The sequence below is a fragment of the Cibotium barometz genome, chromosome 46 (genome assembly GCF_041138505.1).
Source record: "Cibotium barometz isolate CiBa-2024 chromosome 46, ASM4113850v1, whole genome shotgun sequence".
Classification (NCBI taxonomy): Eukaryota; Viridiplantae; Streptophyta; class Polypodiopsida; order Cyatheales; family Cibotiaceae; genus Cibotium; species Cibotium barometz.
This window is the reverse complement of record NC_141091.1, coordinates 42,918,986-42,945,800: the sequence shown is the minus strand read 5'-3', so window position 1 is coordinate 42,945,800 and position 26,815 is coordinate 42,918,986. Positions and strand designations below refer to the sequence as shown.

At 39.3% G+C, this 26,815-nt stretch overlaps 1 protein-coding gene across 1 annotated transcript; it reads right to left on the bottom strand.

Moving 5' to 3' along the window:
• Positions 1 to 2,517: 2,517 nt before the first annotated feature.
• Positions 2,518 to 3,347, bottom strand: LOC147612243 (uncharacterized). The gene is made up of 2 exons (XM_086784287.1): positions 3,163 to 3,347; positions 2,518 to 3,015 (listed from the first exon to the last, which is right to left on the bottom strand). The coding sequence occupies exons 1-2, from the start codon at positions 3,294 to 3,296 to the stop codon at positions 2,667 to 2,669; spliced, it is 483 nt and encodes a 160-aa protein (XP_086640413.1). The 5' UTR covers positions 3,297 to 3,347; the 3' UTR covers positions 2,518 to 2,666.
• Positions 3,348 to 26,815: the final 23,468 nt, after the last annotated feature.

The window sequence follows — 26,815 nt, the reverse complement described above, 5'->3', positions numbered from 1 at the left end:
TTTAGTTGGGTTCACACTATAGAGAACCCTAGTATGTATTTGGTTGAGTACCTTTTCATATGGTGTGTACTCTTATCTTTGTATATGGTGTGTTGAGTGTTGAGTGAAGAAGAAGAAGATTTTCAGCATCTCACCTTGTGTGTTCTCTTTTAGGGTTTTGTGAGTGTGTGTGTGCTTGCAAGAGCTCAAGCTCTCTTCTCCCCTGCATCTTTTCATGGTATCAGAGCCTGGTTCATGCTAAGGGATGAGCTGCAAGCAAGATAAGCACAGGAAGCGGTACAAGGGTAAGAGCTTCATTTACTCTTTCCTATTTGTGTTGGCGACTATACCCTTATCGCGAGAGCTCTACGGGAGGCACCGACAAACGATCTCTGATTGAGGAGCTTTCTTCGTGGAGTCAAGCTATAGGGCAACTATATTGTCCTATCGAACGGAATTTTTTGGGTCGAAAACGCGTTTTGGGCACGTTAGAACCTCCGTTTTTCAGAAAGCAGGCGATTTCGAGCACTGCGGGTAAGTCATCAATTCTATGCAGAACTCTATTTTAAGAACCGCAAGAAGACAGATTGGTTGTACAGACATTGTGTTTACTGCAAGGAGGTGTTGCCATTGGGTGTATGTATGCACATTGAGGTCATTGGTTGTTGTGACATTTGAGTGTAGTACGGTACCGCTGCAGAAAATACAGCAGTTTGTGCAGGACAAGAGCCAGAGTGCTGTTTCTGCTAAATTTGTGTGTCTGGCAAGATGTCAAATGATGGCATAAACCAGATTGTTGCTGAGAAGCTTGATAAGAACAACTTCCATGCTTGGAGGTTCACGTTGACAAATTTCCTGATGGGAAAGGGTTACTGGGACTACATAGAAGGTGAGCATGAAGAGGCACCGGAGATACCGGAGATCAATCTGACTACTGTAAATGTGAAAGACTTCAAGGCTTGGAACAACCAAGGAGCCAAAAAAGTTATGTATTGACTCTCTATCAGTATACAGGACACCATGATTGGGCACATACAGGATGCCAAGTCTCCCAAGGAGGCGTGGGACACCTTGGTAAAACTCTATGAAATAAATACCAAGGCACGAAAGATACAGTTGAAGAATGAACTTGCTTCTTCCCTTTCTTGGGACCTTTCGAGGCATCCTTCCCAAACAGAACCAACCTTCTGTATACCTTTTCCATTTGTCTTTTTCTCTTAATGGAGGGTCAACTGGATAGAGATGCTCATCAACCCAAAGATCTACATTTTTCTCCTTAGCTATCCTACGAGCTTGGACTGATTGTGCATCAGTAGGATGGGTTTTTTTAGAGCTGCCATACTCTTCAGGAATACGAATGTGTAAATCAACCTTCCGTTTTCTAGCTTCACAAGGGGATATACACACAGCTTGCAAAGGCTCCATAGCTAAGCAGAGGAAGAAGCTAAAGCAGAGAGAGAGAGAGAGAGAGAGAGAGAGAGAGAGAGAGAGAGAGAGAGAGAGAGAGAGAGAGAGACTCTTAAAACTTTGATTTTGCAGGTTTAACACAAATCCGTTTTTCTAAGTAGAAAATGATATTTTTGATATACAAATATACTAACATGGAGTTTTTCATCAATAAATTACATTTATGAGAAAAATTAAAAAATAATAATTTTTTGGGGTCCCCACAATTTCGGAATCTGATAGTCAGTTATGTTTATGGGGTTGTGGGGACTTGACATTTAGCTATGGATGTACTAGCTCGTGTGACAGGCTTCTGACGTGACCCTTGAATTACAAGCTTTTTGGAGGGAAAAAATTATTTTCATCATACATATTGGTTGGGTGGTGTTTTTTCCACCTCTCAAAATGTAAAAAAATAAAAAATATTTTTTTTTAACTTTTTGGGACCCACCTAAATACGAGAATGTTTTGCTGATGTGTGGAAGGGAGATATGGTGGGAGTTAATGAGAAAGGAGATTTCAAACTGACAAGAAAGATTCAATTTTATAGAGAGTGAAGATAAAAAAATCAAAAAGTAAGCTCGAGAAAGTATGAGAAAAGTCAAAAAGTGAGAGAGAGAGTATGAGTACGTAATACAAGTTGCACTACAAAATGCATATTTGAAGATAAAGATATTGAGGAATATACAATTCCTCTAGAACAAATAAAAGAAAGCGACACTACTATTCCCACCAAAGATTTGGAAGTAGATGCTCATCAATATGTAGATGTTGGGCACACGCATGTCAATCCGAACCGATTGATAGAAGATGACAAAGTCTTATCATCATCTAATGAATCGAGTGGCTCCAATACCTCCATCTTCGAAGATAAGGAGAAATGGAAATAGTATTAGAAATGAATCTGTTTGGAGCCATAAATTTTGCTAAAGATAAAATATGTCTTTATATTTACAATAATTATATATATATGCCCCGATATAATTTTTAAAAGATTTTCCTACGCACATACGCTTTCATTTGTAAAGCCCCCTTATACGTAAATGAAAAGCCCCCTTATACGTAACTCCAAGGTTTGTACATTCAGACTAATTCATAAACTAAAAAACGTTTGGGGTTTACAACGTACAGATTCTCCTTAATAAGGGTTTACAACGTACAGATTAAGAACCTTAGTTCAATTGTCTCGGAACACAACATGTTGTCATTCGATTACATCATAGGAGAAGCTATGCTACCAATCAAGAACACAGGACGTCCTGTAGACTCCGGAAGCGTTGTACGCGGCAGCCTTTGGTGGTGGTGCAGATGGTGGTGGGTCGGCATGGTTGCAGAGAGTTACAGTTACGCTTTCTTTTGACAATCGCCGCGCTGCTTCCATCTGGATGAATCTGGTTTAAGGCGCCGGAGCTTCTTCTGTTATAATGCTTCTTGCTTTTCGGATCATCAGCTGCAGTTGCAATATTTCGGAGCTGTGCAGCTTTGCGGGGCATAATGGGCTCTTTCAAAGCAACAGCAGTAGACAGGCACCACTCGCAAGCCCAGTTGTCGGCTTGGGGTGAGAGCTTCAGATACCACCTGCTGCAATACCTGGAGGCCGCGCAATTCTTAATGGCGTAAGAAATTGAGAACACCTGCTAGACCCGCCTAGGCTAATAATCAAACCAAAGAAATGACTTCAATTAATGTACTGATAAGTTAGATTATGCAGTGGGACTCAGAAATGCTGCAATATACATGTGCTGGACTCTCTCACGGCAGGTGTGGCAGCGGAAGAGCTCCTCCGGGAAGCCCACATCGCCACACATGCTGCAGCACTCCTCTTCCTCCAATTGCCTGTGTATGGATGGGCACTCCCCTGATTGTTCCATTGTATGACTGCACCCACCCACACACACCCCCCCTCAGCTCTGACCTGATTATGATTATTATTAATAGCCTACCACGACCACCATGACTCGGTCCGGTCGCACGAGTACCGTCACTCGGTCGGAATCGTGACTTGGAGGAGCAAGACTCTAGTGGGCGCGCTAGGCCCAGTCGTCGCCGCTCCAGTGGTGGGGCCCTTGTTGTCATCGTCTCTCCGCCCGTTGCTCCACGGTGTTGAATTTGAGAATGCCTGCAGTCTAGCCACCTACTTATTTTTTTTTAGTAAATTCATGGCAATAAGCACCCTCAACGTTTTTCTTGAAATAAATAATTTTGTTCTCCTAAAGTCTCAGCTTTACCTTGGGAAAACCGAGCTCTGGAAATTTTACTAAGGTAACTGAACTTTGGAAAATTTTGGAGGGTTCGAAGATCATGGCAAATCGACACGCATGGAAACCGAGTGAGAACGTGGCCACCAATGCCTTATCGGGTACGATAAAGGAGTCGCTAGCACCCTTTTATCGCTATTTCTCTTTGCGTGCGTAGGGAAGTCCTCCCAACAAGGAAGCCCCCTTGCTATTACTCTCTGGCTGCATGGGATCATGGTTACTGGCTTCCATGATCTGATCCTGGTACACGCTTTTCTCTCTGCGTGCATAGGGAAGTCCTCCCAAGGAAGCCCCCTCGCTATTACTCTCTGGCTGCATGGTATCATGGTTAGTGGGGCTTCCATGATCTGATCCTAGTACGAGCGTGCAAGTGGCAGCCATCCTGAGAGACGGACAGAGGGTCCAGAGCATCTTCGAAGAAGCCATGAGATGTCAACAAAACGACTGTAGGCCCATCTCTCAGGCTGATGCTACATATCAGCCTGCTGGCTGATGTGGCGCCTATGTGGCACACGTGCCATGGTGGCAGTCACAACAGCTCGGACCTTTTCACCCCAGGGTTTTTCACCCGATTCCTTCCACCGAGCTGCCATTAACACACATGCTATTTCCAGGTAAGCTACAAGGGCTGCAGTTAACACCTACACGGCTACACGCTCCAGCCCTACACGCTCCACCTTTCTAGCCCCTTTCTCATCGGCGTCACCATCTTTTTCTCCCTCTCTCATAGGCGCCATTATAGTGTAGCAGCTTTGAGCAAGCTCCCCCCCAAGCTCCCTACACGCTCCACCTTTCTAGCCCCTTTCTCATCGGCGTCACCATCTTTTTCTCCCTCTCTCATAGGCGCCATTACAATGTAGCAGCTTTGAACAAGCTCCCCCCAAGCTCTAGCAGTAGGGAATGAGACTCTCTCTCTCTCTCTCTCTTCCTCCCTCTCAAGGCGCAATCTCTCTCTCTCTCTCTAAATACACGATGACAGTTCTTTAATTGTACAAGATGACAGTTTTTTAAAGCAATAAAAGTCCTCTCTCTCTCTCTCTCTAAATATTGCCTCTCTCTCTCTCTCTCTAAATATTGCCTCTCTTTCTCTCTCTCTCTCTCTCTCTCTCTCTCTCTCTCTCTCTCTCTCAGCATCGGTGTCTTCGATTCGACAGCATTGTGTTGGGTGCACTCATATGACAATCGTTCAAAATACAAATTTGTACGTGAAGGTAGCATCCCTTGGAACCGTGTTGCCGATTTTGTAAAAGGAGAAGCCGACAATGCAAAGTTTCCGACATCTTTCAAAAAATATAGCCACCATCACCGAGATGCCTCCAATCTCTTACAAAGATTGCACATGAATCATGGACTGAGAAGATAGTGTAAGTGTGTATTTGTTTTAGTTTGTCTAATCCATTCATTAATCATCACACACACACATACAATTAAATGTTTATCGTTACTTCTTTTTTTTGTTTAGTTTTTGGTGTGGTTTTGGTCCTGCTGGCACTAAAGCACCAATGCAATCTAACATTGCGGATGGCAAAGATGTCGAAACTACCCAGCTCAATGAATGCAAGGACACTAGTATCGAAGATGATGATGAGGTTGAGGAGAATAGTAGTGACGAGTCGAATCGTGAAGATGGTGAGATGGAGGAGCGTAGTGAAACAAAAGAGTCGCCATAGCCAAGTGCAAAGAAGCCATGTAAGAAAAGGCGCCCTCCCATCACAAAGGACAAGCGAAAGCGTGGATGTAAATGTCATTTTAGTGTCAAGCGGCTCGCACAAGATCCAGGGGTGGCCATAATCTCTTATATACATCCATACCACACAAATGCAAATGATGAGGTTTGTCATGGTAGAAGATTTGTTGATCCCTCTTTGAAGTTCTCTCCATGGATGTCAATGCAAAAGAAACTATGGGTTTCAAGCATGCTATATCGTGGTTTCTCGCCACATCAAGTGTTGGAAATGCATGTCCGCATTGCATTCAAGCCAAAGTCATGACCCTACATCTACTATGGTTAGGGATGACTTTTTATCTATTCATGACATCATGAATATATCTAGCAAGCTGGCTATTGATCAGTACCAGCTACACACAGATGATGCTGAAAGCACCAAGAGATAGTGTCACGAGAATCAATCAAGCACCTTTATCTACCAGGAGCAAGATGTGGAACATTCCAAGGAATTTATCCTTGAAATACAATCACCATGGCAAAGGGAGATGTGCAAGAAGTTCGGAAATGGGAACCTCGGATGCTACCTTTGGCACAAACAAATATAAGGTATGTGGTATAATGAATTATCATTTTTACTTCTTGTTCACATTCTCTTAAGTTATAATAAATGATCATTTTTTACTTCTTGTTCACATTCTCACTTACCTTTAAAACACATGAACAGTTTCATTTGTATACAATCCTTGTTTTTGATGGTCATCACAATGGTGTGCCCATTGCTTGGGTACTTACATCTTCAGCTACATTTGAGTGTACTTGCACTTGGTTAACCAAGTTTAGAGATAATATGCTTGACTTTCATAAATCATGAGAGCCCGGAGCCTTTATGGTTGATGATGCCGAAACCAAGATTAATGCGCTCAGGTCAGGACCATATGTTAATATGTGTTGAGTGCAAACTAATGAGTACCATGTGTTTGAGTTCTATGTGACGTGTGCTTTCTATTTTTCGTAGGGTGGTGTTCAATCAACCCATTTTTCTATGCTTGTGGCATGTCAAACGTTGTTGGCTCCGACACCTTATTAAGAAGGTGAAGGAATGGCCCAAAAGAGCTTCTATGTTTCGGTCTTTGGAAAATATCATGAACATGCAAGGGTCAGATTCTACTGACCATATAATCAAAGAGGATGCAAAGGCTATGATCTCTACTAGGTTCTACTCCGACTTTAGAGATGAGGGGACTTTTATTGAGTATTTCAAAACCTATTGGGAGGCTAAACTAGGTAAGGTTGAATTTTAAACTTTATACATACTCTTCTTATAGGTAAAATAATGCGTTCGTTGTAATTTTTTTTAATTCTTAGTTTATTTTCTAAATTCTTAGTTCTTAAAAAAATTTACAACGTACAAGGGTTAATAATTAAATATTTGAATTTACTTTACACTAAGGTTAGCACTAAGATTACGAACCTTAGTGTGCCTAAGGTTTTCTACCAAAAATTAAATTCAAGCATCCTCAAAAAAATTAATTAATATAAAAGAGTGAATAAGCATCCTCAAAAAAATAGGGCCGTTACAATGAGTTAAAAAATGAAAATCATTAATTAGACAAAGGAAGAACCTTAGGAAATGAGTGTTTGCCCTGTCTCTTTTGTTATTCGCTCATCTTTTGAAATGACATCCAAAATATTTTCCAATAATATATATATTATAAAAAAGAGAAACTTTACATTGCATCCTTTCAACTCCACCAGAGTCACCCATCAACAGCAAATTTAACAATCTCTATTAAGCAAGCTACAAACCAAATCCCATCTATCATCCTTAGAAACAAAAGATGATTCTTCCCAAGAAATATGGTACCCAAGCAACATGCATGCTTCAACCATAGCTTCATTAGAACAGCCCCTAGGGGCCTGTTTCTCCAACACATTACCCTTCGCATCCCCTTTTTAGAACCAAATTTTGACTGTTGGTCTAGTACCTACTAGATTCTCAATAAAAGCATCAAGGATGTAACTTGCTTGCTTGACCTTCTTGTACTATCTCCTTGTTTTAGGTCCATATCTGACTAGTTTGGCATACACCTTCTGCTTTCTAAGACCCTACAATCCAAAACACCACATCATTAGGCACAACCCTGTATGTCTACAGGTATCACCCAGAGAAGGGTCAAATTGCAAAGTCTGAATCAACTGAAACAGTTCAGCCCCACTCAACTTGTTAACCAAGCATATAGATCAGCACATACATATACATTTATGCATCAACCCAAACACATCAGTTCTTGTGTCACAAGCTTTCTGAAAAACAATGCAGTTTTTGGAATTCCAGATCTCCCACAAGCAGCAGAATCTGATAATATAAAAAATCAAATCAACATGTCCACCATTTGTTGTCCATCTCCCAATCAACCCCTAGGTTGCTTTGGACCCATTTCCCAATCTTAAACTAGGCACCCCTAATGGCAGGCCAGTCCCAAACCTTAATTGGACCATAATCCAAAAATTTCTAAAAATCTGGACCCTTAGGCTAAGGTCCTTTATACCTATTTTTCCCATCTTCCAATGCAGACTTACATCTAGGGTAGCATCCACTTGTAAAATTCCTCTAAACTAGTTTAGAACCAATGGGCAAAGTCCAATACACACTCTCCAAAGAAACACCTAAGATTTAGTAGGTATTTCAATCTTCCATATTGCCGCTTCCACTTCCTTCTCCAACAGTTGGAGCTCCAACTCACTTTCTAGATTCTATTATAGTAGATGACATTATCCTCACTTATTCTCAAGGCATTGTACAAGACTCTGGTTGTGTCCCTAGCCAGCTTAGATCCATTAAACCACGACCAGTCTCTAATCCAGAAAGATTTATCCACTACTGTGGATGTCCAGCCTTTCTGTGCACCTCCTCCACCACATGTCTGACAAGTTGGACTTCCCTATTAGATAAGGCAAGGTCCATCTCCAATTGCTCAAGCTCCTTCCAACCTATTGATACTTCATCTCAATAGTCAATCTCCTCAACCCCTTATTATTCAATCTTTTGGCTATTCTAGGGTCTTGTAAAGCTAAAGGGGGGTTAAACTTATGAGTCCACCAAATCCCTAGACACATCAAAGAATTCCCTGAAGCTCTACCACAGCCATCCCAGACCATAAGTTCCAACACCTCTTTCCATTTAGTACATGACATCTTGCACAGTGAGGACCTTTTGAGAGGAGCATGAGAAAACACTTTATCTTTCCAACTTAGACCTTGCCAAACTCCATCAAAATAGATAGTTGAATAGTCCACTAGTTCTTTTAGTATCTTTAACCAAATTTCCTTCTGTTGAAGACATTTAGGCAAAAGTACAGGCAACCTAGCAATAGTTGAATAGTCCACTAGTTCTTTTAGTATCTTTAACCAAATTTCCTTCTGTTGAAGACATTTAGGCAAAAGTACAGGCAACCTAGCAATAGTATGAGAAGGAAGATGAAGAATACCTAATCCACCTTCACTCTTAGGCAGGCTAATTCTGTCCCAAGCCAACCAAGCCAATGCCTTTTTATTGGACCCAACATTCCTCCACACAAAATCTCTCACAAGTCTGTGACTATCTTCTGCCAGTGCCCTTTTTCAAAGTCCAATACAGGGCACAGGAACATTATATAGGCATTCAATACAGTATTGCATATAGCCACCCTATCATGGAAGGGGACCCTGATACCCTCCCATTTCTTAAGTTTCACAAAGAATCTGTCTAGTGCCCAACCTATCAGTTGGTTGGTCACCACAGCCCCAAATGGAACTCCTAAATATATGACAATTTGACCTCTCTTCACCACCTCACACGTCCATCTACATTAGGACATAGATAACTCTTAGCAATGGTCATAACACCACTAAACCCTCCATTCACACCCCCATACATTACAACCCAATCGTTAAACTTGTCCTTCTCAAGATTTTAGACCCATATAAATTATGTTCCTGAATAACTATAATAGGCAAATCCCAATCCTTAATCAAACTCCAAAAAGTACTCTTCTTTTTATCCTTAATCCCCTTAACATTCCACGAACAACCACTAATTCTAATAATAGAGCTCATGAGAGTGCAGTCTCAAGTACCGTCTCTATCTCCTCTCCACTCCCCTCTTGATCCCCTTCTCTTTGAATTTCCTTCCAGGCTTCATCCACTTGCTAATTGAATTTCTAAACTGATGAAGTCCCATTATCCTCCTTCCCTAGTGGGTTAAAAGGGTTTGAATACATCAATGGGCTTAGGCTACCAGAATGTTTGCTACCCTGTGATTAGCCCCAATTCCTCCTCCACTTGATTTCTTTTTGGCTTCCTCCTTAGCTTGCCTTATGCTCATTTTCCCCTTCAGTGTCCTCCAGCCTCCCTCTCCTACCAAATCCCCATCATTCTCCACAATCCTTTTTCCCTTATATCAGGCTCTTCCCCTTTACTCCCGTCGACTTCCTTTTCCCTAGTCTTATTCTCTTCCCCTTGCCTATCCTTACTTTCACCCTAAGTCGCTATCCTAACCCCCCTTTACACAATTTCTAGCAATATGTCTGAACCCCCCACATTTAAAGTATGCACCAAGGAAAGGTCTAAATTTTAGCATCAACTCCATCTTGCCTAAATCACATAAATCCACCTCTACAAATTTAGGATTTTTTATGGCTCTATTCCATGTAATACACACACTGTTAACCTATCGATTACTCACATCCTCCTTAAGTAAATATAGCACCAGACCAATCATGCTAGCAATCTCCCTCAGAGTAGGATAAAGCCAAGGAGGTAGCCTAACAACTTCCAGCCACATAGGAAAAGACTCAGACAGGCTTCTATTAACATAAAAAAAAGGATCAAATGGAATAACATGCATCAACTTGTGATCCATGAAGAGGGGACAACTCCGATACTGCTTGTGCTTTAGTAAACAAAATATTAAAGAAACCTTTGCTTAGATAGAAAACCTGAGAAATCACTCTACCATGAAAGACATCATCTGTTAACCCATTCCTAGGGTTAACAAAAGCTACCGTCATTATCTTATATCAAGGAGTCAAGGTAACTACACCAAAAGGTCATACATTCAAGATATGAAGCAATGGTGTCCAAATCTACAACTTGGACGGGCGCCCATAATGGTCCGATGGAATATTTATGGAGATTCTCACTTCAAGAGCGTGTGGTACTAAGTTAGAATAAAGTCCCAAGTGATGTAATTCATGGATATATTATGAGAGTAGTCATTGTAATAGCATTAGGTCTCTTATTAGCCTAAAGTGCCCGGTCGACCACAGTTTAAGTGAGTGTGAACACTTATGGCTATGTATGTAAGTGAATTTCTCTCATAATACAACATACTCTCCCATTGTGCAATTGAGTCTTGCTCTTGCTAATCTCTCTCCCTAATGCATGCTAGTGAGTGTGTATGAGTGATGTGACGTGAGAGGAGGGACGAGTACCCGTAGTGCAACACGCTGGTGTGACAACGCTTGTAGGAGGTGAGGTGGAATTACTTCTCAAGGAGTTGTAGAGCTTGGAGACCTCAAGGGTTACGAGCTTGGCCATTGGAAAGATCCTCACGACAATTGTGGTTCACCAAGTAATCTCTTGCTGGATGTGTTTCAAAAGGGGTTAGGGTGAGCCATAACATCATCCTACAGCCATCTAGCGACATCGGCTTTAGACGGAATCTTACTTGAGCAAAACACAATCACGCTACACAAAGAGAACAAATCAACCTGACTCCTCACCAACTTAGGAGACACCTGCAAACATACCTTCTCACCTCTGGTTAAGGGCTTCTACACTTGAGCAATGATTCTATCGGCTACCTCTCTCTGGTGAGGATTTCTTGTGATCCCTTCCCTCGTCCTTTGTCTCCTGTGTCCTCTTCATCTCTTTGGATCTTTCATTCCCCTAGTCCCCCCAATTGCCAACATCTTCATTTGGATGCTGCTCCCAGTCACACTCCATGCATGCAATCTGTCACCCTTTACTAGGTACGGGGCCATGCATCCACACATGTGAGGGCGAACCCCACACGCCCACGACCGTCGTCGCCGGTTGACACTCGCTTTAATAGCCACTTAACTACTTGGCCACTCTCCCTAAGGCTTCTGCACGAATGAAGAAATTCTCTTCTTCATGCTAGAGGCTTCCTTGTATACAAAAGTTGTTGCCTCATGTATTCTCAACGCCTTTCAGCCATTTGTTGGGCAGGTCCATGTGCATGGTGTTGTTACTGACATGCTTACAATAGGGACCGAAAGTTTGTGGGTGGGGACCTGGCACTCTTATGACAGGGATAATCACCCCCATTTGTGCTCATGATTCGTGTTGGATATTTGCCATGTTGATGTTCTAGCAAAGATCCTTCATAGTGTAGAAAACAAATGATGCAGTTCACCATCTCGTAGATGCAACGAACTGTAGAAAAGCATAGGGAACCTTCTCCCTTGGGATTCCCCACACAAGCAGGCGTTCACTTGCATGTTGGCAAGCATGAGAGCTTTGCCTTAGCCTCCTCCTTGTTCTAAGGATTCTTTTGGAGGTGCCATTTCATGGGGATCTTGTGGTAGGCCTCTCCAAGGAAATTCGATCTCCATAGGAATTTTTTCTACATCGAGAAAACAATTCCTATGGTGACACTTTGTAGATCACAAGCTATGATTTTTTCTAGGTTGGCAATGATTGACCCAAACTATTTAGAACCAAACATCAATCTTTTTCACCAGGTTTGACAGCCGTCATGCCCCTTTTTTGAGCATTTTTCACCATTAAATAAGTACTTTCAAAATTTGCAAGGGGTCGTTAAAAAAAACACTAAAGGGGGCTAAAAATGGGAAGGACTATAAGGTGACCTACCATCATTTTGAAGGTCTCAATTACACCATAATCTGATCAATATTTCTATTACATCGTCTAAAGAGACAAAGCCAGCTAACTATGTGGAGTTCAACAATTTGTACCTAGCATCCTACATGTTATCCTCCCATATGAAAGGAGGTTTATCCTACTTAAGATAATAACCCAAGTCTAGGCCAGCCTTCAGTAATGCTTATCCCACCTAAGATAATAACCCAAGTCCAGGCCAACCTTCAATAATGCTTTTGTAGTAGAACCTTAGGAGTGTACTCCTCCAATATATCATCCTTTACACATATTATAACATCAGGCTTGTTGTTATCCACATGATATTCTATCAGAGAGAAGAAGGTGTAGACAGGTTGTTTGGTTTTCTTGAACCACCTTTGGGTGGTCTTAGGTCCAAATTTTGGTGCTTTGCTTTTGACTAGCAAACTCATGAGTTGGCAACTATGCTTTGGAGCTTTAGACTTGAGAAGCTTGGGGAGGGGGGTGGAGAGTAACCTTGATACAACAGTAACCTTGCTTTTAACCATGGGTTGTTCAAGAATAATTTTAGAATGCCTACCCACCCATGCCCTCAAAATCAAAAGCTACACTTTTATAAATTCAAGGCAAAGATCAATCCTTTACACCATGGGTTGAGGAGGAAATCATAGTTTTAAACAATTCTCTTTATCATCTCATCCACTTATGAGTGAAACTTGAAAACTTTGAGCAAGGGTTTTCCTTTCTCCCATCATTCTAAGAAAAGTTCTAAATTCACTCCAGGTTGAAGCTACATTTATAAATGCATTTCATGAACATGGCAATGATTGCTTGAAAATATCTCATCCTTGCATCATCTTCTTCACCATGGGTCGAAGGGAAAATCCAAGCTTTGAACGAGCATTTTTCGAAACTAATTTTTTCTTCTTCAAGAAGTGCTTTTCTTTCAACCAATGCTTTAAAAAAAGACCCTATTTTTTAAACCCATCAAAAGAAAGGTAATACTTGGAAGAAACTAAGATTCAGAAGTAAAATAAAGAAAACAATGAGATTTCTACAAAAATGCATAATTTGTGTTCTTGAAGAATAAAGGCAATGGGAAAATTCTTTCATCAATTATTAACTCCGAAATTACACTACAAGCCAGGTTTTTCTGATCACTCCTTTATGCCATCATTTTAAGAAGGAATTTTGAAATTTGGACCCGGGTCTAACCAAAGCGATCTTTTCTAAACTGCAAAACATGGTGTGATTATATACTTAAAAAATAAACTTGTGAAATAATTATTTAAAAGACACAATAATTTAACTAGCTATCACATGCATCCTTAAATCGAGCGCAAGTATATCGCACGAGCATATTATTTTATTTCTATACCAAATATGAGAATGTGCTCACTACTTCAATTTTCTATAATCTGCTTCACACAAGAAGATGTCGTTGGGATCATGAAATAAATAGCAATTAAACTATTGTCTGACTCGTTTTTTGATCATGCATTATTAAGAAAAGCTTGTAGCTAGCTTTAATACCAAACCATCTTGCCACTAGGGTGTATCATAGAGCTAAATGCATATGGCAATAAACCCTAATCTCAAGAGGGTTTCTTGCAAGCCCTATTCACAATAGGGTTCATTTCAAACCCTAATCTCAAGAGGGTTTCTTGCAAACCCTAATCTCAAGAGGGTTTCTTGCAAGCCCTATTCACAATAGGGTTCATTTCAAACCCTAATCACAATGGTTTATTTCAAACCCTAATCACAATGGTTTATTTCAAACCCTAATCACAATGGGGTTTCTTTCAAACCCTATTCACACTAGGGTTTATTTCAAACCCTTATAACAATAGGGTTTCTTACAGACCATAATGCATTTATGGTCTCTTTCAATCCTTAATGCCATTAGGATTTCTTGGAAATCCTATTGCCAATAGAGCTTATAGCAAGCTCTAATACCAAACCCACTTGCTATTAGGGTGTATTGTACATAGCTCAATGCATGGCATATTTTGGATAACAAGCTTTCTTGTAGATAGCAAGAAGTGACTTTGTTGATAGTTTGGAAGAAGTGACTTTGTTGATAGTCTGTTTCAAGAAAGTTAACACATAGTTGTGGTTATTCATTTTGTTAACATGCTTCAAAAATAATTTTGTTTTATGGCTCTTGTTGATGGTAGGCCTTCTCTCCTTTTGTTATGTAGGCTGTTGGACTCTCTTATGGCACGTGTGGCAGCGGAATAACTCAGTGCGGAGCCCACATCGCCACACATGCTCCTCCTCCAATGGCCAGTCCAGAATATAAACTTTTTTTCTAACCAGTGAAAAAAAAGGATGACCTTCAAGGCCAATTGATTTTTATTGAAAAAATGCATAGATTAATCGGTTTTATAACTAAAACTTCAAAAAATTGAATCTTTAAATTCAAGGCTAGGCAAAATTATAACCGGTTTTTCTCAATTTCAGCCGTGAAAATTATACTAAGGGACGGTTTTTTTGACACTCGGCCGGTCTATCACACGTATGGATCTGATTGCTCCATTGTATGACTGCATCCACACAGCTTTGAAATGATTATTAATACCCTCATCGGCCCCACGACCACCATGACTCCGTCCGGTCGCACGACTCGTAGGACGTGACGTGTAAGTGAGCCGTGACTTGGCCAGTCGTCGTGACCGCTGACTCTTGTTGACTCGTCATTGTCTCTCCGCCAACCGGGCCTTCAAAATCAAAAGTCCCCAAACTATTTGAACGCCACATCGTTCCGACGGCCTTATGCACACTTTTCTAAGGTTCAACCATTAAAATTAAAAAAAAGAATTTTCCGCAATACTGAAACAATAATTTCAGCGAATCTCACAGGCCTTGTTCAAAATACGGAAACGTGATCAAACAAAAGCTATTGAAATTTAAACGCACAAATTTGACAAAAAAATAATTAAAATTTTGAAAATGGCCTGCCATAAAAAGAAGTGAAAAGAAAGAAAGTATTAATATTAGTTTATGAAAAAAAGAGAGAAAAAGAAAGGAAAAGGAAATAACTAAATAACTAAAGAGAGAGAGAGAAATGAAAAGAAAGTAATTAAATAACTAAATGAAACGAACGAGAGAGAGAGAGAGAGAGAGAGAGAGAGAGAGAGAGAGAGAGAGAGAGAGAGATGGGATATAAATAATTGATAACCCTCAATAATCCCCTTTCCTTGCAATAAGATACCCTTGGGAGTTCCCTTAGAGAATAATTGATCCATGACAAGGCATCATGTTTTTTCCTTAGGGAAAAATATGAAACCAAACACTAAGGCCTTTGCCGACTGGCAGGCCAAAAACGACTGCAATTCTAAGTACACAAAGATTTTAATTACAAATATCATCCAAAAAAATTACAACCTACGGTAAATAAAAGAGCTACAAAAAGTTACAGCATACTGTAAATCAAATAGAGAGCGTACTAATAATTTAAAAAATAAAAAAAACTAGCATACCATAAGAAATCTTGAAAAAGAACAGATTGTAAAAAATTAAAAAGCATCATATTCGAAAAAATCAACTAGAATGCTTGGGTAGCCTTATCTGCCTGTACAAGTGCACAAGCGTGTTTGAACAAACATGAAGTCCTAATTTCTATAGCACCTCTTCTTCCTAGGTGTGTCTTTCCCAAGTTTTGTTTTGCCATATTACCTACAGCAAATTTTTGGCGATTTCGATTTACATATCTCGAAGGCAAAGTTCAAAATTAACAAACATACAACCATGCAGTTTTACTTAGAAATATCTTGACTTGATCGAACGAACATGAATCTGTAAACATACTTGGAAAGGGTGCTAGAGACACATCCGCTATCGATGATAAACCGCACGCCTACGCTTATGATTGATGGAGATCTTGAAGTACCTTGTAAAAAAGAATAATTACAAATTAGTTAGCACATCTGAATGTGAGTTACATGTTGTCACGTCTTACGCATTTGTACTTGTTTGTGCGAGTGAAAAAAAACCATACTATGTGCCTTTGCTCTCCAACATCCCTAAAATCTCTAGCACCTCACCTTAGACAACAACAATGTCGAAGGGCCTATCCCAACAGACTTTGGCAATCTGCTCAACTTAATGCAACTTCGTCTATAAGGGAACCTTCTTTATGGAACCATACCCTCGCAGCTCGGCAACCTCTCCTATTTGCAGACCCTAGTCCTCTTCTACTTGGACTTCTATGCCGAGTAAGAGGTATTGACCTCCATGATATTCTTCAAGCCCTTAGTTTTCTTAACCTTGGGGGAACGTGCATAGGTGTCACATAGGGCGCAGATGCAATTTTCAACTATAACTCCTCCCCAGACACCACTTTCAACTATAACTCCTCCCCAGACACCACTTTCAATACTTAGGTTGCAAGAGCAGGTACATAATTATGTTATGGCCCTGCTTGATCCTACTGACATGGGTATGCTAAGGCAAGGCTGAGTATATTCAGGTGCCGATTTTCTATAGGTCACCCAACACTCTGGATTGATATGAGTGATACATTATTGTAGCTTAGCTACTTTCTTTCCATCCTCCCAAGTGGCTTTTAATGCATCAAGTAGCTGTGTGTTGACATTCACATAACACATCTAATTGGGAGAAAGGTCCAAAAGAGATTCCATCATCTACCTATGAAACTATCCTTTAGTGTCCAACATCCATCCCGATGATAGAATCTTGCTTTTGATCGTTTTTTGTAGTTTGGACCAGAGAGAGAGAAAGAGAGTGAGTGAGAGAGAGAGAGAGATCAAGCTCAACTAGTACTACGACAGACATTGATGATCCGCCTGGGTGATAGCTTCCGCATCTACACCATTGGCATGATTGGTGAGATTATGGGTGATATGCGGCTAGTGGAATGACAGGCTGTGTGACAGCCATTTTGGATTACTAGAGACTGGAATAGTTACAGTGCCAGCTCATTTAGTGAGGTTCACATTATGGACCGACCCTTGTATGTTGTGGTAGTTGAGTACTAACCCATATAGTGTGTACTCTTATCTTTATGTTATGTTGGTTGAGTAGAGAAGAAGAAGATAGAAGAAAATTCAGCTATCCATCTCTCTCTTGTATCTTGCTCTCTCTTTTATGTGTGTGTTTTCTTGCTAGGGTTTGAATCTCATGGGTAAAGGATTTTGGGATTATGTAGAAGGAGAAAATGAGGAGCCTCGAGAGTTATCTGAGGAGAATGCCACTCCTGCAGATAAAAAGGCATTCAAGGATTAAAATCAGGGTGCAAGAAAAGTCATATATTGGCTTTCAATTAGTGTCACAGACATATACAGGATGTAAACACTCTGCATGGCAGATCCAGCAGTTGCATGACAGAATCTAGTTCTGATGTTCCAGACTAATACAAAGGCAAGGAAGTTGCATCTAAAAAACAAGAGTTGCATACTATGGAAAAGAAAAGCATATCATCAATGAATATGCCTTAAAGATCAAGGGCATTGTTGAATCCCTTGGGTCTATCAATGTATCAGTTGGAGGATGATGATTTGGTGAGTGTTTGTATGAATGAGCTCGGCAAAGAGTACAAGCCATTCAAGACCTCCATTGCAGTTAGGGAGAATATTCCCAACTTTCGGGACTTGATATCTATGCTAATCATAGAAGAAAAGGCTTTAGGTGAGGATTTTTCTTCACAAAGTAAGAGCATATCGGAACAGGACTTATACTCTAATTCAGGTAGAGGCAGAGGTAGAGGCTGTCGTTGTCGAGGCCAAGGTGGTGGCCGATAAGGAAATCAGAATTCTGGACAATAACAGTTTAATGATTCACATTAGCAATCATACACAGGTGGAAGAGGCCAGTCTAGAGGAGGCAGGGAGAGCCAAAGAGGCCGAGGTGGTTGCCAAAGAAATCAAAATGCAAATAGCATAGAGTACTATTACTGTGGAAAACCAGGACACATGGCAAAGGACTGCTACAAAAAGCAGGATGACTTAAAAGTGGGAAGTTGCAGCAAGGCAACTATGGCATCATCTAGCAAACATGGAGGAAATGACAGAAGTGAGTAGCTGTTTGTGATGCAGCACATGCTTAGTTCCATAATAACAGGGGATGTGTCAAGATCTCAAGATATATGGTATGTGGATTCTGGCGCCTCTAACCACATGACCAGTTATGCTGAGTGGTTTAGAGATACGCAGAAAACGAAAAACCCAGGATATGTAGAAATAAGTGATGATACTGCACATCCCATTGCGCATGTTGGTAAAGTGCCATTGTCTATGCAGGAGGGAAAAATGAAGTACTTGGCTTATGTACTTCATGTTCCGAACATTACAAAGAACCTAGTTTCTATTGGACAGATGGTTGGGCAGGGTCTGCAAGTGAGGTTTAATCCTCAAGGATGTTTTGTGGAAGACTTCAAAAATAAGTGTCACTTGGTTGCAAAGGGTAACAAAAATGGTAGGATATTTACTTTGGAACATGCTTGAGATAAAGGTAGCCATGTTTGCGCACGGAGGAATACTATGTCATTGCAGATATTGACATATGGCACAAGCGCATTGGTCATGTGAATGTACAACGACTAAAGTCTATGCAGGCCTAAAATATTGTTGTAGGTTTGCCAAAGTTTAAGGTTGACGGTATGCATAAGGTATGTGAAGCATGCCAACTTGGTAAGCAGGCCAAACATGCTTTCCCACATGAAAAGCATGTCAGTCGTGTAAGGCCATTGGATGTCATACATTCAGATGTATGGGGACCAACCAAGACTGCAACAATTGCAGGTTGTAGGTACTATGTTACATTCATTGATGACCACATAGGAAAGTGTGGGTTTATTTCACTTTCAGAGATTTAAAGCCTTGGTCAAGAAGGAAAAGAGGCATGCAAATAAAATTCATAAGATTAGATGGCGGGGGAGAATATTTCTCTAATGAGTTTAGCGATTTTATGACAAAGCAGGGAATCAAGAGGCAGTTTATGTGCAGGTACACTCAGTAACAAAATGGTGTGCAAAAAGGAAAAATAGGCACATTCTAGAAGTGGCATGTGCCTTGATGGTGGCTGAAAAGAATATGCCACATTACTTTTGGGTAGAAGCAGAAGCAACTACTATGTACATTATGAACAAGGACACCCACTACAGCTGTTCATGGTATAACTCCTGAATAGAAGTTTACAGGCATAAGACCAGATGTGTCTCACTTGAAAGTTTTTGGGTGTATTTGATATGTTCATGGTATAACTCCTGAACAGAAGTTTACAGGCATAAGACCAGATGTGTCTCACTTGAAAGTGTTTGGGTGTATTTCATATGTACATGTTCTTGATGAAGTGAGAACAAAGTTGGATCCAAAGGTAGAGAAATGCATCTTCATTGGTTATGCTATGGAGCACAAAGGTTATGGATACTATAACCCTATCACTTGTGAGATGCGAGTAAGCAGAGATGTTGTCTTTGATGAGATGAGTAGCTGGTATGCACCGGTAGTGAAGGCAACAGAATATGCAGATGTAAGAAGTGCTAATGTTGCACCACATTTAGAGCAGCAATCACAAGTGCTGAGTGGACCTGGGGAGTCCTCAAGTAATGGATCCAATGTTGGCCCATGGTCACAGGCAGGTTGAGGAATGATGTAGGTACACGTATCATGGAAAGGGAAGGAAAAGAAAGATCAATCTTTTGTGCCTGATCTGTCAGCAAGTCACTCATATGTCAATGGTGACTCTAGTGGCTCTGAGAGTAGAGCCTTGATGAGGAGCTTAATATTCCTTTTGTGGTTACTCCTGGTGTAAGGAGAATCAGGGCTGTTTTGAGGACACATGGCAGTGATCCAGGTGTATGTAGGTCTACGAGGGTTGGATACCCAATTGATAGATTGAGATATGATGGATATACAGCCCATCATTATGCTTACATGGTAAAAGCAACACAAGAGGTTGAGCCCACTTGCTTTGAGCAGGCAATTGGAAATAAGAAATGGGGAGATGCCATGCATGAGGAGATGGCAGCATTGAATGCAAATGCAACATGGGAGTTAGTGCCTTTGCTGCCTAAGGAAAAGAAGGTAATTGGAAATAAGAAATGGGGAGATGCCATGCATGAGGAGATGGCAGCATTGGATGCAAATGCAACATGGGAGTTAGTGCCTTTGCTGCCTAAGGAAAAGAAGGCAACTGGATGTAAGTGGGTGTATAAAGTCAAGCACAATGGTGATGGTTCAGTGAGCAGGTACAAGGTAAGATTGGTTGCCAAGGGTTGTGAGCAGACTTATGGCATAGACTATGAGGAGACATTCAGCTTGGTTGCAAGAATGGCAATCGTGAGATCTGTCATTGCTATGGCTGTAGAGTGAAGGGGTGGTCTTTACATCAAATGGATGTAAAGAATGCTTTCTGGCATGGTGATTTGCAAGAAGAAGTGTACATGATGCAACCACCAAGTTATGAGAGTGATGCAGATCTAGATTTTGTATGCAGGTTACGCAAAGCCTTGTATGGCTTGAAGCAGCAGGCACCCAGAGCATGGTTAAACAAGATCAAGGATTATCTTGTTACCATTGGATTTTAGATATCCAATGCATATTTTTTACTATATGTGAAAAAAACAGAAGAGGGATCACGCTATTAGTAATCTATGTGGATGACTTGATTATCACTAGTGATAGTGATAATCTATGTGGATGACTTGATTATCACTAGTGATAGTGATGCAGACATACATGATGTCAGGATAATTTTGAAGCGGAAGTTTGAGATGAAGGATTTGGGTGAGCTGCAGTATTTCTTGGGCATAGAGTGGTGGCATTTGATATTGCAGAGGCAATATGGCTTGGACACGTTTTCCAAGTATGGTATGACAGGCTGTAAGACTATTTTAGTGCCATTGGAGCAGAAACACAAAGCTTTCTGCAGATACAGGTGAGCTTTTGGAGAACCCCACTACATACAGGCGCATAGTGGTGGTGGGTAGTTTGATCTACATGACCATTACGAGGCCAGACTTGATCTATGCTCTTGGACTTGTGAGTCAGTTTCTGCAGGTCCCTAGGAAGCCACACTTGGATGCGACTAGACGGATCCTCAAGTACATAAAGTCCACAATTAATTATGGACTTTTCTATGAGGCTGGAACAGAGATATAACTGCATGGATACATAGATGCTGATTGGACTGGTAGTATTGCAGACAGGAGATCTACCAATGGTTTTATGTTCTCATTTGGGAGTGCTGCTGCTGTGAGTTGGAGCAGTAAGAAGCAACCAGTAGTTGCCTTGTTGAGTATAGAGGTAGAGTATAGGGGTGCTACTATGGTAGCTTAGTTTCAGAAGCTACTTGGTGACACGGGTGAGCCCATGGATAGGACATTTGTCATATATTGTGATGACATGAGCAGCATAAGCTTGGCCAGTAACCTAGTTTGTCATATATTGTGACAACATGAGTAGCATACGCTTGGCCAATAACCTAGTGTATCATGCTAGAACGAAGCACATTGAGGTGCATTATCACTTTGTGAGGGAGAAGGTTTTAGCAAGAGATGTAGATCTGGTATATGTCAGCACAACAGAGGATCTGGTGGTGGCTAACATCTTCACGAAGGCATTGGGAACATAGAAGCTCCATAGGTTTAGGAGCTTACTTGGAGTGCAGTATGTGGACTTGAGCTCAAGGGGGAGTGTTGAGATATCAACCTCAACTAGTGCTCGGCGGCGGACATTGATGACTCGCCTGGGTGACAGCTTCTACATCAACACCATTGACATGGTTGGTGAGATTATGGGTGATATGCGGCTAGTGGGATGACAGGCTGTGTGAAAGCGATTTTGGATTACTAGAGACTGGCATAGTTATAGCACCAGCTTATTTAGTCGGGTTCACATTATGGACCGACCCTTGTATGTTGTAGTAGTTGAGTACTAACCCATATAATGTGTCCTCTTATCTTTATGTTATGTTGGTTGAGTAGAGAAGAAGAAGAAGATATAAGAAAATTACAGCTCTCTCTTGTGTGTGTGTGTGTGCTTGCTAGGGTTTGAAGTTGTCCCTCTCCCCCACATTCTCTTTGAGAGAGAGAGAGAGAGAGAGAAAGAGAGAGAATTTATGTATGTGAGATGGGATGCGAGAAGAGCAAGTCTACATATGCATGTGTATGTGTGTGTGTGCATGAGAGAGAGAGAGAGAGAGAGAGAGAATGCATGTTCATATGCATGTATATGTGTGTGCGAAGAACGAGAGGGTGTCTGCTTGGGGGGTTCACCTAAAAATATATAAGTATAGCACGTGAGACCAAATGAAGGGATTTATTTATTCAAACTTTTAAGGTAAATTTATAGAAATACATTACCAAAAGGGGTTTTTTATATCGATTTTGGAAAAAAACCCTGTAAGTCCATAAAGAAAAAGGGGTCACTTCATTCATGAAAAATTCACAAGGATTTTTTTAAATACCCCTTGAAGACACGTGATACACAGTGTAAGATTCCTCCCCCCAGCCTCTCAAGATGTCCATCATCTTCCCCTGTAATCAAATCCCTCTTTAGAAAAATAGAAGATCTTGTTTCTACTTGTTTTGGCCTAGAGAGAGAAAATGTTCTAGAGAGAGATTATTCAGATTTTGAATATTTTTCGATGGAAAAATATCTCTTCTTATTAAAATAAGTTCCCCCGAAACAAAAGTTCAAAAAGATTTTCAAAAGGTGCATTAGAAATCAAGTATAATCTGTTCATCAAGAGGCCTTAGGGGTCCAGATTTTTGAAAAAATTTAAATTAAGGTTTTGAGGGGCCAATCAGATTCATCCTAATGTGTGGAGAAGATAAATAGAAGAAATAAAGAAAATTCCCCCAAAAATGAGTAAATACTCACATAAGATGAAGAGTGGACTAAGGACCAAATGAATTACTAAAAAAATGGATTTTTGACACCTCACAATGGGAATTCCCCCCTCATGAAGGAGGCGCCTACTTCACATGTGTGGTGGAGTTTAAAAATATCAAAAATTGAGATATTTCATCTCTCCTCTCTCCTAATTCAAGTCTAGTTCCAAAAAGTAAGCTAAACTGACCTAAAAATGGTCAAAAATTGACCAAATTGATCTGGAAAGTTCTAGAATCAGTTTGCTTGGTTAGAAGCTCATTTTTTTCTTTAAATAGAAGCCTCCTCCTTTGTTGAAGCTTAATAGTGTTTTATGCACTGTTACTCTACTCCTCCCAGGAGCCAAGAACTGTGAATTTCTTAATAATTCACTAGTTTTTGACCATTCCCTCTTCTAAAGAATTGGTGGCCACTCTTGTTGCAAACAAGAGTAGATCCCTCAAACCATCAAGCCAAAGGAAAGCTCCCAGAATTTCATGTAAGTAAGAAATCTTACTTTTTCTTATTCTTTTAATGGTTTTCTAAATTGTTTGTTATCTTAAAATGATAAACAGATGCTATGCCTTCTTGGAAAGGCTTTCCCCCTCTCTCATTCTTAAAATCAGCCCTTCTTTATCCTAGTTAAGTGATCTAATGGTTGGAATTAAACTTTTCATATTGTTTCTCTCTTAAAAGTAAAAATTGATTAGTTTAGAATGCTTTAAACCAATTGGGCATAATTCCTAAGTAGATTAAGGTTAGAAAAGTTAAAAAATGGTCAGCCATACAAAGGAGGTTATGGTAAAATTTTTTAAAAATTTGTGAAATAAATTTCATCTTTTATTAATCAAAAAGAGTAATCCCCCATCGTTTGTGTATTCTTAAAGTGTCATTTTCATTCATGCATAGAAAGATGCATATTGATTATTTTTATTATAAAAGAGTGATTTTCAATAGAATTAAGTTCTATGCATAGAAAGATGCATATTGATTATTTTTTTATTTTATAAAAGAGTTATTTTTAATAGAATTAAACTCTATGCTTAGAAAGATGCATATTGATTATTTTTTATTATAAAAGAGTGATTTTTAATAGAATTAAATTCTATGCATAGAAAGATGCATATTCATTATTTTTTAATTATAAAAGAGTGATTTTTAATAGAATTAAATTCTATGCATAGAAAGATGCATATTGATTATTTTTTTAATATAAAAGAGTGATTTTCAATAGAATTAAATTCTATGTATAGAAAGATGCATATTGATTATTTTTTTATTATAAAAGAGTGATTTTTAATAGAATTAAATTCTATGCATAGAAAGATGTATATTGATTATTTTTTATTATTATAAAAGAGTGATTTTTAATAGAATTAAATTCTATGTATAGAAAGATGCATATTGATAATTAATTTTTTATAAAAGAGTGATTTTTAATAGAATTAAATTCTTTGTATAGAAAGATGCATATTGATTGTTTTTTATTATAAAAGAGTTATTTTTTTAAAAAATAAATTCTATGCATAGGAAGATGCATATTGATTTTTCTTAATTATAAAAGAGTGATTTTCAATAGAATTAAATTCTATGTATAGAAAGATGCATATTGATTATTTTTATTATTATAAAAGAGTGATTTTTAATAGAATTGAATTCTATATATAGAAAGATGCATATTGATTATTTTTTTAATTATAAAAGTGTTAATTTTATCAAAATAGATTTTATGCATAAATAGATGCATAAAAGAATATTGATTTTTATTATAAAAGTGTTACTTTCATTAAAGAGAATTTTTATGTGTAAAATAATGCATAAAAGAATTTTTTTAAAATTATAAAAGTGTTGCTTTCACTAATATTGATTTTTATGCATAAAATGATACATAAAAGATTTTTTTTAAAATTATAAAAGTGTTGCTTTCATCAAAATGGATTTTTATGTATAGATAGATGCATAAAAGAACATTTTTATTATAAAAGTGTTACTTTCATTAAAATGTATTTTTATGCATAAAAGAAAATTTTTTATTGTAAAAGTGTTACTTATACTAATCTTGATTTTTATGCATAAAAGATTTTTTTAATTACAAAAGTGTTGCTTTCAGCAATATTGATTTTTATGCATAAAATGATGCATAAAAGAATTTTTTTATCAAAATAAGAGTTCACTTTAATCCTATGTTTAAATTCCATGAATATTGGAAAAATAAATAAGTAAATACTCAGTGAAGGAAAATTATATCATTTTATATTCTCTAGGACGGTAATGAAAATTCAAAAAAACTATCGAAGTCGGAATTTAGATAAATGACTAATTTATTCCTCATAGGAATTCGTGTTTAGTTTTGAATTCAGTAAAGTAGTAATTGAAATATTACCTTCAAGAAAGATAGTTCAGGGAGAACCTTTCTAGACTCAAACCCTGAATAAGACTATGACCAAGATGTAATTCTTTCGTCAGTTTCAAGAAATGACGATGTGACCAGTTCAGTAATCTACACTCAAATCACCCACTGAATCTGAAACTAAGTTGAGACCTTTGATTTTGATTCGAGGATCAAGAATTCAGAATTCGAGGAATTCTACTTGGGAATCCAGACCTGTGATCTAGAAGTCTTGGGGTACGGAATTAAGATATACTCATTGTATTCAAAAGAAAATCAAAAACTAAAAACTTGCATAGAAACCCTGTTTTCTTAAAGGACTGTCTTACACCAGAATGCTGAAGGGAGCATTTGGTATATGTGTGTTCTAAGGGAAGTTCGGTTGTAACAGCTGGAGGGGAGTGTTCAAAGGACGGCTCACCCGACAAAAACCTGCCCAGGTCTTGACCAGCCTAGATATGGTGTAAAATGGTGTGCTTCCGGTACGATGGGCGAGGGTCGACGAAGCGGTCCTTGAGTGAAGTGCCAGGACACCTAAGGAGGATCCTGGAGAGTTCTGACCAGGAGATGCATGGGCTCACGGTGCCGAGGATACTCATGCGTATGTCGTGGAAGATATATACATGTATGATGACGAGAAACTTATTGTAATCTATTACTAGATCTCGTTGTTGACCTGCTGGTCTCAACGGAGAGTCCAGAGTGATACTATTTTGTGAGAAACAAGGATTGAATGGAAATTTTGAGTTGTGACATCTGTACTCAGTAATTGTTTATCAATGGATTGTTTTATAAATTAAAGTTTAAAGAGGAGTGTGTGAGTATCTGTATTCTAAAGCAAAAGTTAAGAAAGGCTTTCAATTATGGGTGGGTGAGTACTTGTCTGGTTCTACTATTCCAATGGTTGGGAGGTGGCTAACCCATGGGCCGGATGGGATTAGACTGGAATCAGTAGAGTTTTAATAATAAAACTGATTAATAAGATTACGCTTAGAATTTGAATAGTTAAAATATCCTAAAGACTTCTCAAATGAATAGATCAACGGTTGTGCCTAATTCAATTAAGAAAAAAGCGTTGATTCCTTCAAGTTAAGTCTGTTATAGTTTCCCTTCTATCCGATTTATTCAAATGAAGGTTAGTTCAATCTTGACCTCGTTAGAAAAATTCGTTAAGAAATTTAGATGAAGGTTAGTTCAGTCTTGACCTCGTTAGAAAAATTCGTTAAGAAATTCAAAATGGTGGAACCGTCCCTGCTTTTCGGGCATGGGAAATTTTCTCGGTTTCGGTTTTTGGAATGACCACCAGCTTAGTCTCGTGCCCGGACATTCGAGGGCGAGGCCCCGAGTGGGAAACCCTACCCCGCGCATGAGGAAGCTA

Excerpts from the sequence above, each read along its gene's own strand:
- LOC147612243 (XM_086784287.1), bottom strand. The coding sequence starts at position 3,296 with ATGGAACAATCAGGGGAGTGCCCATCCATACACAGGCAATTGGAGGAA. Across the intron at positions 3,016-3,162 it reads CGTGAGAGAGTCCAGCACAT|GTATTGCAGCAGGTGGTATC; the intron begins GTATATTGCAGC and ends CGCGGCCTCCAG.